Below are 14,948 nucleotides of genomic sequence, written 5' to 3' on the forward strand. Positions count from 1 at the left end.
GGTTCTCTCCGAGTTCTCTGTGGGTTCTCTGAGGGTTCTCTCCGAGTTCTCTGGGGGTTCTCTCCGAGTTCTCTGTGGGTTCTCTGAGGGTTCTCTCCGAGTTCTCTGTGGGTTCTCTGAGGGTTCTCTCCGAGTTCTCTGTGGGTTCTCTGAGGGTTCTCTCCGAGTTCTCTGTGGGTTCTCTGTGGGTTCTCTCCGAGTTCTCTGTGGGTTCTCTGTGGGTTCTCTCCGAGTTCTCTGGGGGTTCTCTCCGAGTTCTCTGTGGGTTCTCTGTGGGTTCTCTCCGAGTTCTCTGGGGGTTCTCTCCGAGTTCTCTGTGGGTTCTCTGAGGGTTCTCTCCGAGTTCTCTGTGGGTTCTCTGAGGGTTCTCTCCGAGTTCTCTGTGGGTTCTCTGAGGGTTCTCTCAGAGTTCTCTGTGGCTTCTCTGTGGGTTCTCTGAGGGTTCTCTCCGAGTTCTCTGTGGGTTCTCTGAGGGTTCTCTCAGAGTTCTCTGTGGCTTCTCTGTGGGTTCTCTGAGGGTTCTCTCCGAGTTCTCTGTGGGTTCTCTGAGGGTTCTCTCCGAGTTCTCTGTGGATTCTCTGTGGGTTCTTGCTGAGTTCTCTCTGGGTTCTCTCTGGGTTCTTCGCCTTCCTCCACTGTACAAAGACATGATGTTGGGTACGGTGATCACTGTAAGTTCCCACAGTGAGTGGTTGCTGTGATGGACTGGTGACCAGTCCAGGTGTACCAGTCCCTCCCAGTGATTGCTGGGATTGACTCCAGATGCCCGCCACCTTTACCTAGACTGAGCGGTTAAGAAGAGAAACATACAGCATGTGCCTGTACTGGGGGTGTAATGGAATAAAAATGGATGAAGTAAAATCCAAAGTTTGACTAAATAAAGTGGAAATAAGAGTTTCAGGAACAGCAGCATCAGCTCTCTGAGTTTGACCCTCTGGCCCTGCCGTAGCAGCTCTGACTTCCTCTGAAAACAGAAGAGACGCTTGTTGTGCAAGTCGGCAGTGTTCCGATGTTGTAGGTCGCGTCATGGTTATCAGATGGCAGCAGGTAGAAGTCCTCCAACAACACCAGCATTTATTAAACAATGGTGCATGTTGGACCCAAAACAACTAAATCTGGAACAACTCAACAATTATCTTTACTGAGCAAACATAACTGAGTCTAAATCTACCAAAAGTTGTCCAGCATGCATCCTGCTGCATCGTTCTCCGTCTCGCTAACAGATCAAAAAAAACCAAAACAAACTACCATTTTCCTGGTAAGCACACTGAACATAAAACCTTCCCCAGTAACCCCAGATAACCCTCCCAGCAGCTTCCCCCTCCGCTAACATCAGGTAGAATACATGTCCAAACAAACAGAACAATCCTGAACACAACTCTTACACCTCCTCATACTCGGTTCAGTCCATAATCCAGGAAAAGCCGGAGTGACAAATGTTGACGCCTTCCCAGCCCAGTCCAGTACTGGTACCAGTAAGCGGGACGCAGTACCAGGAAGACGGACTCATTCAGGAGTGTTTGATTCCTGTCTGCTCTGAGGCCTTCAGGCAGCCGCCAGGAAAACACGGACATGTTTTTATCTCTTCGGCTTGGGTTTGCTGCGTGAAGCGAGAGGTTTAAGGTTTTAGTCACATTTCTGGGATTTAGAAGAACTTTGTACTGAAAGTCTGGTTCCTGCAGAGCAGTCAGTCCCACTGCTGTCGTCCCTTCTCATCTTCATCAGGAGGTTTTCTTCAGTCTTCAGTTCGTATCGTATTTTATATCAGGAGTTTAGCAATTCGTTGCACCCCTAACATGTATAGCCATGTACACACACACACAAACACACAAACACACAAACACACACACACACACGCTGTCCCCCATCTCTCGGGGGGGAGGGTCGGCCTGCGCTGGGTGGGCTGGTCTGGATTTGCTGCTTCTGTGGTGGGCGGGCCGTGCCCTGGTGCTTGGTTGTGGCCCCGGGACCAAGGGAGTGGTTCAGGGTGGACATGGGGGTCTGCGTGGACGTAGGGGTCTGTGTGGACGTGGGGGTTTGTGTGGACGTGGGGGTCTGTGTGGACGTGGGGGTTTGTGTGGACGTGGGGGTCTGTGTGGACGTGGGGGTCTGCGTGGACGTGGGGGTTTGTGTGGACGTGGGGGTTTGTGTGGACGTGGGGGTCTGCGTGGACGTGGGGGTCTGCGTGGACGTGGGGGTTTGTGTGGACGTGGGGGTCTGTGTGGACGTGGGGGTCTGTGTGGACGTGGGGGTTTGTGTGGATGTGGGGGTCTGTGTGGACGTGGGGGTTTGTGTGGACGTGGGGGTTTGTGTGGACGTGGGGGTCTGCGTGGAAGTAGGGGTCTGTGTGGACGTGGGGGTCTGTGTGGACGTGGGGGTTTGTGTGGACGTGGGGGTCTGCGTGGAAGTAGGGGTCTGTGTGGACGTGGGGGTCTGCGTGGAAGTAGGGGTCTGCGTGGAAGTAGGGGTCTGTGTGGACGTGGGGGTTTGTGTGGACGTGGGGGTCTGTGTGGACTTGGGGGTCTGCGTGGACGTGGGGGTCTGCGTGGACGTGGGGGTTTGTGTGGACGTGGGGGTCTGTGTGGACGTGGGGGTTTGTGTGGACGTGGGGGTTTGTGTGGACGTGGGGGTCTGTGTGGACGTGGGGGTCTGTGTGGACGTGGGGGTTTGTGTGGACTTGGGGGTCTGTGTGGACGTAGGGGTCTGCGTGGACGTGGGGGTCTGTGTGGAAGTAGGGGTCTGTGTGGACTTGGGGGTCTGCGTGGACGTAGGGGTCTGCGTGGACGTAGGGGTCTGTGTGGACGTGGGGGTTTGTGTGGACGTGGGGGTCTGTGTGGACGTGGGGGTCTGTGTGGACGTGGAGGTTTGTGTGGACGTGGGGGTTTGTGTGGACGTGGGGGTCTGTGTGGACGTGGGGGTCTGTGTGGACGTGGGGGTCTGTGTGGACGTGGGGGTTTGTGTGGACGTGGGGGTTTGTGTGGACGTGGGGGTTTGTGTGGACGTGGGGGTCTGTGTGGACGTGGGGGTTTGTGTGGACGTGGGGGTCTGTGTGGACGTGGGGGTTTGTGTGGACGTGGGGGTCTGCGTGGACGTAGGGGTTTGTGTGGACGTGGGGGTCTGTGTGGACGTGGGGGTCTGTGTGGACGTGGGGGTTTGTGTGGACGTGGGGGTCTGTGTGGACGTGGGGGTTTGTGTGGACGTGGGGGTCTGTGTGGACGTGGGGGTTTGTGTGGACGTGGGGGTTTGTGTGGACTTGGGGGTCTGTGTGGACGTAGGGGTCTGTGTGGAAGTAGGGGTCTGTGTGGACTTGGGGGTTTGTGTGGACGTGGGGGTTTGTGTGGACGTGGGGGTTTGTGTGGACGTGGGGGTCTGTGTGGACTTGGGGGTCTGTGTGGACTTGGGGGTCTGTGTGGACGTGGGGGTTTGTGTGGACGTGGGGGTCTGTGTGGACGTGGGGGTTTGTGTGGACGTGGGGGTTTGTGTGGACTTGGGGGTCTGTGTGGACGTAGGGGTCTGTGTGGACTTGGGGGTCTGTGTGGACGTGGGGGTCTGTGTGGACGTGGGGGTCTGTGTGGACGTGGGGGTTTGTGTGGACGTGGGGGTCTGTGTGGACGTGGGGGTTTGTGTGGACGTGGGGGTCTGTGTGGACGTGGGGGTTTGTGTGGACGTGGGGGTCTGTGTGGACTTGGGGGTCTGCGTGGACGTAGGGGTCTGCGTGGACGTGGGGGTCTGTGTGGAAGTGGGGGTCTGTGTGGACGTGGGGGTCTGTGTGGACTTGGGGGTCTGTGTGGAAGTAGGGGTCTGTGTGGACGTGGGGGTCTGTGTGGACGTAGGGGTCTGTGTGGACGTGGGGGTTTGTGTGGACGTGGGGGTCTGTGTGGACGTGGGGGTTTGTGTGGACGTGGGGGTCTGTGTGGACGTGGGGGTCTGTGTGGACGTGGGGGTCTGTGTGGACGTAGGGGTCTGCGTGGACTTGGGGGTCTGTGTGGACGTGGGGGTTTGTGTGGACGTAGGGGTCTGCGTGGACTTGGGGGTCTGTGTGGACGTGGGGGTCTGTGTGGACGTGGGGGTCTGTGTGGACGTGGGGGTTTGTGTGGACGTGGGGGTCTGTGTGGACGTGGGGGTTTGTGTGGACGTGGGGGTCTGTGTGGACGTAGGGGTCTGTGTGGACGTGGGGGTTTGTGTGGACGTGGGGGTCTGTGTGGACGTGGGGGTCTGTGTGGACGTGGGGGTCTGTGTGGACGTAGGGGTCTGCGTGGACTTGGGGGTCTGCGTGGACTTGGGGGTCTGTGTGGACGTGGGGGTTTGTGTGGACGTGGGGGTCTGTGTGGACGTGGGGGTCTGTGTGGACGTGGGGGTTTGTGTGGAAGTAGGGGTCTGCGTGGAAGTAGGGGTCTGTGTGGACGTGGGGGTCTGTGTGGACGTGGGGGTTTGTGTGGACGTGGGGGTTTGTGTGGACATGGGGGTCTGTGTGGACATGGGGGTCTGTGTGGACGTGGGGGTCTGTGTGGACGTGGGGGTTTGTGTGGAAGTAGGGGTCTGCGTGGAAGTAGGGGTCTGTGTGGACGTGGGGGTCTGTGTGGACGTGGGGGTTTGTGTGGACGTGGGGGTTTGTGTGGACATGGGGGTCTGTGTGGACATGGGGGTCTGCGTGGACGTGGGGTTTTGTGTGGACTTGGGGGTCTGTGTGGACGTGGGGGTCTGCGTGGAAGTAGGGGTCTGTGTGGACGTGGGGGTCTGTGTGGACGTGGGGGTTTGTGTGGACGTGGGGGTTTGTGTGGACGTGGGGGTTTGTGTGGACGTGGGGGTCTGTGTGGACATGGGGGTCTGTGTGGACGTGGGGGTCTGTGTGGACATGGGGGTCTGCGTGGACGTGGGGTTTTGTGTGGACGTGGGGGTCTGTGTGGACGTGGGGGTCTGCGTGGAAGTAGGGGTCTGCGTGGACGTGGGGGTCTGTGTGGACGTGGGGGTTTGTGTGGATGTGGGGGTTTGTGTGGACGTGGGGGTCTGTGTGGACGTGGGGGTCTGTGCGTGGACGTGGGGGTCTGTGCGTGGACGGGGGGGTCTGTGTGTGGACATGGGGGTCTGCGTGGACGTGGGGGTCTGTGCGTGGACGTGGGGGTCTGTGCGTGGACGGGGGGGTCTGTGCGTGGACGGGGGGGTCTGTGCGTGGACGTGGGGGTCTGCGTGGACGTGGGGGTCTGCGTGGACGTGGGGGTCTGTGCGTGGACATGGGGGTCTGTGCGTGGACGTGGGGGTCTGTGCGTGGACGTGGGGGTCTGTGCGTGGACGTGGGGGTCTGTGTGGACGTGGGGGTCTGTGCGTGGACGTGGGGGTCTGTGTGGACGTGGGGGTCTGTGCGTGGACGTGGGGGTCTGTGTGGACGTGGGGGTCTGTGCGTGGACGTGGGGGTCTGTGCGTGGACGTGGGGGTCTGCGTGGACGTGGGGGTCTGTGCGTGGACGTGGGGGTCTGTGCGTGGACATGGGGGTCTGTGCGTGGACATGGGGGTCTGTGCGTGGACGGGGGGGTCTGCGTGGACGGGGGGGTCTGTGCGTGGACGGGGGGGTCTGTGCGTGGACGGGGGGGTCTGCGTGGACGGGGGGGTCTGTGCGTGGACGGGGGGGTCTGTGCGTGGACATGGGGGTCTGTGCGTGGACGTGGGGGTCTGCGTGGACGGGGGGGTCTGTGCGTGGACGGGGGGGTCTGCGTGGACGGGGGGGTCTGTGCGTGGACGTGGGGGTCTGTGCGTGGACGGGGGGGTCTGTGCGTGGACGGGGGGGTCTGTGCGTGGACGTGGGGGTCTGTGCGTGGACGTGGGGGTCTGTGCGTGGACGTGGGGGTCTGCGTGGACGGGGGGGTCTGCGTGGACGGGGGGGTCTGCGTGGACGTGGGGGTCTGTGCGTGGACATGGGGGTCTGTGCGTGGACGTGGGGGTCTGTGCGTGGACGTGGGGGTCTGTGTGGACGTGGGGGTCTGTGTGGACGTGGGGGTCTGTGCGTGGACGTGGGGGTCTGTGTGGACGTGGGGGTCTGTGCGTGGACGTGGGGGTCTGTGTGGACGTGGGGGTCTGTGCGTGGACGTGGGGGTCTGTGCGTGGACGTGGGGGTCTGCGTGGACGTGGGGGTCTGTGCGTGGACGTGGGGGTCTGTGCGTGGACATGGGGGTCTGTGCGTGGACATGGGGGTCTGTGTGGACGTGGGGGTCTGTGCGTGGACGTGGGGGTCTGTGCGTGGACGTGGGGGTCTGCGTGGACGTGGGGGTCTGTGCGTGGACGTGGGGGTCTGTGCGTGGACATGGGGGTCTGTGCGTGGACGTGGGGGTCTGTGCGTGGACATGGGGGTCTGTGCGTGGACGTGGGGGTCTGCGTGGACGTGGGGGTCTGTGCGTGGACATGGGGGTCTGTGCGTGGACATGGGGGTCTGTGCGTGGACATGGGGGTCTGTGCGTGGACGGGGGGGTCTGTGCGTGGACGGGGGGGTCTGTGCGTGGACGGGGGGGTCTGTGCGTGGACGGGGGGGTCTGCGTGGACGGGGGGGTCTGTGCGTGGACATGGGGGTCTGTGCGTGGACGGGGGGGTCTGTGCGTGGACGGGGGGGTCTGTGCGTGGACGGGGGGGTCTGCGTGGACGTGGGGGTCTGTGCGTGGACGTGGGGGTCTGTGCGTGGACGTGGGGGTCTGTGCGTGGACGGGGGGGTCTGTGCGTGGACGTGGGGGTCTGTGCGTGGACGTGGGGGTCTGTGCGTGGACGTGGGGGTCTGCGTGGACGGGGGGGTCTGTGCGTGGACGGGGGGGTCTGTGCGTGGACGTTGTGTGGCCTGGCGCCGCTGGCGGCTCATTTTCTGGAGTAAAAAACTCACTTCCCTCTGGACATAAACGCCGGACCCCCTCCTTCCCTGCTCACCATCACACACAGGCAGGGCGGTGGGAGGTGGGCACGGTGTGCTGGGGGGTCTTGATCGCTGCACCCGGTATCGGCCCAACTCCCAGTTTTAATCACATTTAGTCACCACAACAGAAAAATACTGACCACTCATGGACACGTTTTGGGGGGGGCGGGTCATGCAGTGTACGGGGGGCGGGGCTTCTTAGGGGGTTCCTCTCCAGACACAGTGTGGTTACCCCCCCACCTCAATTTAAATTGCAATTAACTTACAGTTCGCAATCATTTACTAGCGGGGGAGGAGGCAGGGGCGACGGGGTCCTCTCACACCCCTATTTCTGGGGTTTTGCCAAGGGGGGGTTTATGAAGGGGGGTGCAGTCCGGTAGACCTGGGCCTCGGCTGGCTTTACTGGGGGAAGGCGCTGCTGGCTATGGTGGGTGCTGGGTCGGCTGCATCTGTGGGGGGCGGTGGTCGTCGGGGCCTTGGTTGGGTCTGCCTGCCGATGTTGTCCCCTCGGCGTTGTCCCCTCGGCGTTGTCCCCTCGGCGTTGTCGCCTCGGCGTTGTCCCCTCGCGTTGTCCCCTCGGCGTTGTCGCCTCGGCGTTGTCCCCTCGGCGTTGTCACCTCGGCGTTGTCCCCACGGCGTTGTCGCCTCGGCGTTGTCCCCTCGCGTTGTCCCCTCGGCGTTGTCGCCTCGGCGTTGTCCCCTCGGCGTTGTCCCCTCGCGTTGTCGCCTCGGCGTTGTCCCCTCGGCGTTGTCCCCTCGCGTTGTCCCCTCGGCGTTGTCGCCTCGGCGTTGTCCCCTCGGCGTTGTCGCCTCGGCGTTGTCCCCTCGCGTTGTCCCCTCGGCGTTGTCCCCTCGGCGTTGTCGCCTCGGCGTTGTCCCCACGGCGTTGTCCCCTCGGCGTTGTCGCCTCGGCGTTGTCCCCTCGGCGTTGTCGCCACGGCGTTGTCCCCTCGGCGTTGTCCCCTCGGCGTTGTCGCCACGGCGTTGTCCCCTCGGCGTTGTCCCCTCGGCGTTGTCGCCTCGGCGTTGTCCCCTCGGCGTTGTCGCCTCGGCGTTGTCCCCTCGCGTTGTCCCCTCGGCGTTGTCCCCTCGGCGTTGTCGCCTCGGCGTTGTCCCCACGGCGTTGTCCCCTCGGCGTTGTCGCCTCGGCGTTGTCCCCTCGGCGTTGTCGCCACGGCGTTGTCCCCTCGGCGTTGTCCCCTCGGCGTTGTCGCCACGGCGTTGTCCCCTCGGCGTTGTCCCCTCGGCGTTGTCGCCTCGGCGTTGTCCCCTCGCGTTGTCCCCTCGGCGTTGTCCCCTCGGCGTTGTCGCCTCGGCGTTGTCCCCTCGGCGTTGTCGCCACGGCGTTGTCCCCTCGGCGTTGTCCCCTCGGCGTTGTCCCCTCGGCGTTGTCGCCTCGGCGTTGTCCCCTCGGCGTTGTCGCCACGGCGTTGTCCCCTCGGCGTTGTCCCCTCGGCGTTGTCGCCACGGCGTTGTCCCCTCGGCGTTGTCCCCTCGGCGTTGTCGCCTCGGCGTTGTCCCCTCGCGTTGTCCCCTCGGCGTTGTCCCCTCGGCGTTGTCGCCTCGGCGTTGTCCCCTCGGCGTTGTCGCCACGGCGTTGTCCCCTCGGCGTTGTCCCCTCGGCGTTGTCCCCTCGGCGTTGTCGCCTCGGCGTTGTCCCCTCGGCGTTGTCCCCTCGGCGTTGTCGCCTCGGCGTTGTCCCCTCGGCGTTGTCCCCTCGGCGTTGTCCCCTCGGCGTTGTCCCCTCGGCGTTGTCGCCTCGGCGTTGTCCCCTCGGCGTTGTCCCCTCGGCGTTGTCCCCTCGGCGTTGTCCCCTCGGCGTTGTCGCCACGGCGTTGTCCCCTCGGCGTTGTCGCCTCGGCGTTGTCCCCTCGGCGTTGTCCCCTCGGCGTTGTCGCCACGGCGTTGTCGCCACGGCGTTGTCGCCACGGCATTGTCCCCTCGGCGTTGTCCCCTCGGCGTTGTCGCCACGGCATTGTCCCCTCGGCGTTGTCGCCACGGCGTTGTCGCCACGGCATTGTCCCCTCGGCGTTGTCCCCTCGGCGTTGTCGCCACGGCGTTGTCCCCTCGGCGCTGTCCCCTCGGCGTTGTCCCCTCGGCGTTGTCGCCTCGGCGTTGTCGCCTCGGCGTTGTCCCCTCGGCGTTGTCCCCTCGCGTTGTCCCCTCGGCGTTGTCGCCTCGGCGTTGTCCCCTCGGCGTTGTCCCCTCGGCGTTGTCCCCTCGGCGTTGTCGCCTCGGCGTTGTCCCCTCGGCGTTGTCCCCTCGGCGTTGTCGCCACGGCGTTGTCGCCACGGCGTTGTCGCCACGGCATTGTCCCCTCGGCGTTGTCCCCTCGGCGTTGTCGCCACGGCATTGTCGCCTCGGCGTTGTCCCCTCGGCGTTGTCGCCTCGGCGTTGTCCCCTCGGCGTTGTCCCCTCGGCGTTGTCCCCTCGGCGTTGTCGCCACGGCGTTGTCGCCACGGCATTGTCCCCTCGGCGTTGTCCCCTCGCGTTGTCCCCTCGGCGTTGTCCCCTCGGCGTTGTCGCCTCGGCGTTGTCCCCTCGGCGTTGTCGCCACGGCGTTGTCGCCACGGCATTGTCCCCTCGGCGTTGTCCCCTCGGCGTTGTCGCCACGGCATTGTCCCCTCGGCGTTGTCGCCACGGCGTTGTCGCCAAGGCGTTGTCGCCACGGCGTTGTCCCCTCGGCGTTGTCCCCTCGGCGTTGTCGCCACGGCGTTGTCCCCTCGGCGCTGTCCCCTCGGCGTTGTCGCCACGGCGTTGTCCCCTCGGCGTTGTCGCCACGGCGTTGTCCCCTCGGCGTTGTCCCCTCGGCGTTGTCGCCACGGCGTTGTCCCCTCGGCGCTGTCCCCTCGGCGTTGTCCCCTCGGCGTTGTCGCCTCGGCATTGTCCCCTCGGCGTTGTCGCCACGGCATTGTCCCCTCGGCGTTGTCGCCACGGCGTTGTCCCCTCGGCGCTGTCCCCTCGGCGTTGTCCCCTCGGCGTTGTCGCCTCGGCGTTGTCCCCTCGGCGTTGTCGCCACGGCATTGTCCCCTCGGCGTTGTCCCCTCGGCGCTGTCCCCTCGGCGCTGTCCCCTCGGCGTTGTCCCCTCGGCGTTGTCGCCACGGCATTGTCCCCTCGGCGTTGTCGCCACGGCGTTGTCCCCTCGGCGTTGTCCCCTCGGCGTTGTCGCCACGGCGTTGTCCCCTCGGCGCTGTCCCCTCGGCGTTGTCCCCTCGGCGTTGTCCCCTCGGCGTTGTCGCCTCGGCGTTGTCCCCTCGGCGTTGTCGCCACGGCGTTGTCGCCTCGGCGTTGTCCCCTCGGCGTTGTCGCCTCGGCGTTGTCCCCTCGGCGTTGTCCCCTCGGCGCTGTCCCCTCGGCGTTGTCCCCTCGGCGTTGTCCCCTCGGCGCTGTCCCCTCGGCGTTGTCGCCACGGCATTGTCCCCTCGGCGTTGTCCCCTCGGCGTTGTCCCCTCGGCGTTGTCGCCACGGCATTGTCCCCTCGGCGTTGTCCCCTCGGCGCTGTCCCCTCGGCGTTGTCCCCTCGGCGTTGTCGCCACGGCATTGTCCCCTCGGCGTTGTCCCCTCGGCGTTGTCGCCACGGCATTGTCCCCTCGGCGTTGTCCCCTCGGCGTTGTCCCCTCGGCGTTGTCGCCACGGCGTTGTCCCCTCGGCGCTGTCCCCTCGGCGTTGTCGCCACGGCATTGTCCCCTCGGCGTTGTCCCCTCGGCGTTGTCCCCTCGGCGTTGTCCCCTCGGCGTTGTCGCCACGGCATTGTCCCCTCGGCGTTGTCCCCTCGGCGTTGTCCCCTCGGCGTTGTCGCCACGGCGTTGTCCCCTCGGCGCTGTCCCCTCGGCGTTGTCCCCTCGGCGTTGTCCCCTCGGCGTTGTCGCCTCAGACACATTTTTCATGTCTTGTATTTTTATCCTTCAAAGTTTAAAGATGTCAGAGCAGAAAATGTTGGAATAAAAAACTAAATGAGAATTTTTCTTTTTCTGCCTCCAGACGTCGAACAACGATCGTTCGAGCCACAAAGCCGTGATGAACGCTCTGGAGGTCATCGGCTTCTCATCAGAGGAGATCAGCTCCATTTATCGGATCCTGGCCTCCATTCTGCTTCTGGTGCTTCTAGTTTTATTTTCTACTTCCTTCGGTAGGCGGAGCCAAGCTTTACATGGTTTCTCCGTTTTTCAGGGAAACATTCAGTTTGAGAGCGACGGCGAGAGCGTTCAGATCGTAGGCCTGGATGCCGTCCACCACATCTCCCAGCTGACAGACACGGATGCAGACGGCGTCAGCAAGAGTCTGCTGTTCCGGACGGTCGCCACCGGCGGCGGAGACGTCATCGAGAAGGGACACTCGGAGCAGGACGCCACCTTCGGACGGGACGCCTTTGCTAAGGTGGCGGAGCGGTGGTTTCTAGTCTGAATCTTTACAGTTTGGCTTCATGTAAACGTTTAAATCCAAAGTATCAGAAATGAAAACAAATGAAATAACTTTACCCTCAAACTGGACGGAGCAGAGCTGGAAATGGAAGACGAAGAGTTAAAACTGGGTTTTGTGAGCTCCTTTTGTTAATGAATGTGTTCAGATCTAAACAAATACGATATGTTCAGATAAAATACATCTACACATGCAGAAGTATGAATATTCAGGGTCTCGATGCTTCCTGTTGCATGTAAGCAGAGTTTCACAAACACACGGTGTGTTTTGCTGCTGGGTCATCTGGATAGATACTGTCATTCCTACATCTAATATAAAAACACACACGTCCCTTACACACTTAAACACTGCACGTTGTGGAACCACGAGGAAAGAACGTGCACGTGCAAGCTGATCCGTGCACATCAGAGCATCTCTGTGATCAGGAAGCTGTTTGAACAGATGAACCTGCCAGATGGAAGGTGTAAAGTTATTTTACATGTTTAAACGCGTGTTGTAACTGTCATGACTGAACTTCATGTCCGATCACTGCGACACGTTTATTTATGTCTGTGTGGAACATCGTCAGGCTCTGTACGAAAGGCTGTTTGCTTGGATCGTAAGCCGCATCAACACCATCATCGAAGTGAAAGACTACGACCCGGTGCGTCACGGGAAAAACACAGTCATCGGCGTGCTGGATATTTACGGCTTTGAGATCTTCGACAACAACAGGTTTGTGTTTTTATTTTTATCCATAAACGTTTACTGTTGATCCTGATGTTGCTCAACCGTCTGTTGCTGTGTTGCAGCTTCGAGCAGTTCTGCATCAACTACTGCAACGAGAAGCTGCAGCAGCTTTTCATCGAGCTCATCCTCCGCCAGGAGCAAGGAGAGTACCACAGGGAGGGCGTCACCTGGCAACATGTAAGGAATACACAAACCTGACAACACGTTAGGAAAGCACAAACCTGGCAACACATAAGGAAAGCACAAACCTGACAACACGTAAGGAAAGCACGCACAAACCTGACAACACGTAAGGAAAGCAGGCACAAACCTGGCAACACGTAAGGAAAGCAGGCACAAACCTGGCAACACGTAAGGAAAGCACAAACCTGACAACACGTAAGGAAAGCAGGCACAAACCTGACAACACATAAGGAAAGCACAAACCTGGCAACACGTAAGGAAAGCACAAACCTGACAACACGTAAGGAAAGCAGGCACAAACCTGGCAACACGTAAGGAAAGCACAAACCTGACAACACGTAAGGAAAGCACAAACCTGACAACACGTAAGGAAAGCACAAACCTGGCAACACATAAGGAAAGCACAAACCTGACAACACGTAAGGAAAGCAGGCACAAACCTGGCAACACGTTAGGAAAGCACAAACCTGACAACACGTAAGGAAAGCAGGCACAAACCTGGCAACACGTAAGGAAAGCACAAACCTGACAACACGTTAGGAAAGCACAAACCTGGCAACACATAAGGAAAGCACAAACCTGACAACACGTAAGGAAAGCAGACACAAACCTGGCAACACGTTAGGAAAGCACAAACCTGACAACACGTAAGGAAAGCAGGCACAAACCTGGCAACACGTAAGGAAAGCACAAACCTGGCAACACGTAAGGAAAGCACAAACCTGACAACACGTAAGGAAAGCAGGCACAAACCTGGCAACACGTTAGGAAAGCACAAACCTGGCAACACATAAGGAAAGCACAAACCTGACAACACGTAAGGAAAGCAGGCACAAACCTGGCAACACGTAAGGAAAGCACAAACCTGACAACACGTAAGGAAAGCACGCACAAACCTGACAACACGTTAGGAAAGCACAAACCTGGCAACACATAAGGAAAGTACAAACCTGACAACACGTAAGGAAAGCAGGCACAAACCTGGCAACACGTAAGGAAAGCACAAACCTGACAACACGTAAGGAAAGCAGGCACAAACCTGACAACACGTAAGGAAAGCAGGCACAAACCTGACAACACGTAAGGAAAGCACAAACCTGACAACACGTAAGGAAAGCACAAACCTGGCAACACGTAAGGAAAGCACAAACCTGGCAACACGTAAGGAAAGCACAAACCTGGCAACACGTAAGGAAAGCACAAACCTGGCAACACGTAAGGAAAGCACAAACCTGGCAACACGTAAGGAAAGCACAAACCTGGCAACACGTAAGGAAAGCACAAACCTGACAACACTTTAGGAAAGCAGGCACAAACCTGGCTACACGTAAGGAAAGCACAAACCTGGCAACACGTAAGGAAAGCAGGCACAAACCTGGCAACACATAAGGAAAGTACAAACCTAACAACACGTTAGGAAAGCAGGCACAAACCTGGCAACACGTAAGGAAAGCAGGCACAAGCCTGGCAACACGTAAGGAAAGCACAAACCTGGCAACACGTAAGGAAAGCAGGCACAAACCTGGCAACACGTAAGGAAAGCACAAACCTGGCAACACGTAAGGAAAGCACAAACCTGGCAACACGTAAGGGAAGCGCGCACAAACCTGGCAAAACGTAAGGAAAGCGTGCACAAACCTGGCAACACGTTAGGGAAGCACGCACAAACCTGGCAACACATAAGGAAAGCACAAACCTGGCAACACGTAAGGAAAGCACAAACCTGACAACACGTAAGGAAAGCAGGCACAAACCTGGCAACACGTAAGGAAAGCACAAACCTGACAACACGTAAGGAAAGCACAAACCTGACAACACGTAAGGAAAGCACAAACCTGGCAACACATAAGGAAAGCACAAACCTGACAACACGTAAGGAAAGCAGGCACAAACCTGGCAACACGTTAGGAAAGCACAAACCTGACAACACGTAAGGAAAGCAGGCACAAACCTGGCAACACGTAAGGAAAGCACAAACCTGACAACACGTTAGGAAAGCACAAACCTGGCAACACATAAGGAAAGCACAAACCTGACAACACGTAAGGAAAGCAGACACAAACCTGGCAACACGTTAGGAAAGCACAAACCTGACAACACGTAAGGAAAGCAGGCACAAACCTGGCAACACGTAAGGAAAGCACAAACCTGGCAACACGTAAGGAAAGCACAAACCTGACAACACGTAAGGAAAGCAGGCACAAACCTGGCAACACGTTAGGAAAGCACAAACCTGGCAACACATAAGGAAAGCACAAACCTGACAACACGTAAGGAAAGCAGGCACAAACCTGGCAACACGTAAGGAAAGCACAAACCTGACAACACGTAAGGAAAGCAGGCACAAACCTGACAACACGTTAGGAAAGCACAAACCTGGCAACACATAAGGAAAGTACAAACCTGACAACACGTAAGGAAAGCAGGCACAAACCTGGCAACACGTAAGGAAAGCACAAACCTGACAACACGTAAGGAAAGCAGGCACAAACCTGACAACACGTAAGGAAAGCACAAACCTGACAACACGTAAGGAAAGCAGGCACAAACCTGACAACACGTAAGGAAAGCAGGCACAAACCTGACAACACGTAAGGAAAGCACAAACCTGACAACACGTAAGGAAAGCACAAACCTGGCAACACGTAAGGAAAGCACAAACCTGGCAACACGTAAGGAAAGCACAAACCTGGCAACACGTAAGGAAAGCACAAACCTGGCAACACG

General features: G+C 59.5%; 1 protein-coding gene across 1 annotated transcript in view; it reads left to right on the top strand.

The window, feature by feature from the left end:
• The window catches only part of myo1g (myosin IG), a gene marked incomplete at its 3' end in the record, with an annotated part of 142,690 nt that overhangs the window by 73,596 nt on the left and 54,146 nt on the right, over nucleotides 1-14,948 (top strand). Inside the window, exons 6-9 of the mRNA XM_079258826.1 lie at nucleotides 10,872-10,988; nucleotides 11,061-11,267; nucleotides 11,878-12,023; nucleotides 12,101-12,215. Of these exons, the coding sequence (XP_079114952.1) occupies nucleotides 10,872-10,988; nucleotides 11,061-11,267; nucleotides 11,878-12,023; nucleotides 12,101-12,215 (585 nt within the window). The remainder of the gene's footprint in view (nucleotides 1-10,871; nucleotides 10,989-11,060; nucleotides 11,268-11,877; nucleotides 12,024-12,100; nucleotides 12,216-14,948) is intronic.

The sequence above is a fragment of the Telmatherina bonti genome, assembly GCF_933228915.1.
Source record: "Telmatherina bonti genome assembly, chromosome: 19".
Taxonomy (NCBI): Eukaryota; Metazoa; Chordata; class Actinopteri; order Atheriniformes; family Telmatherinidae; genus Telmatherina; species Telmatherina bonti.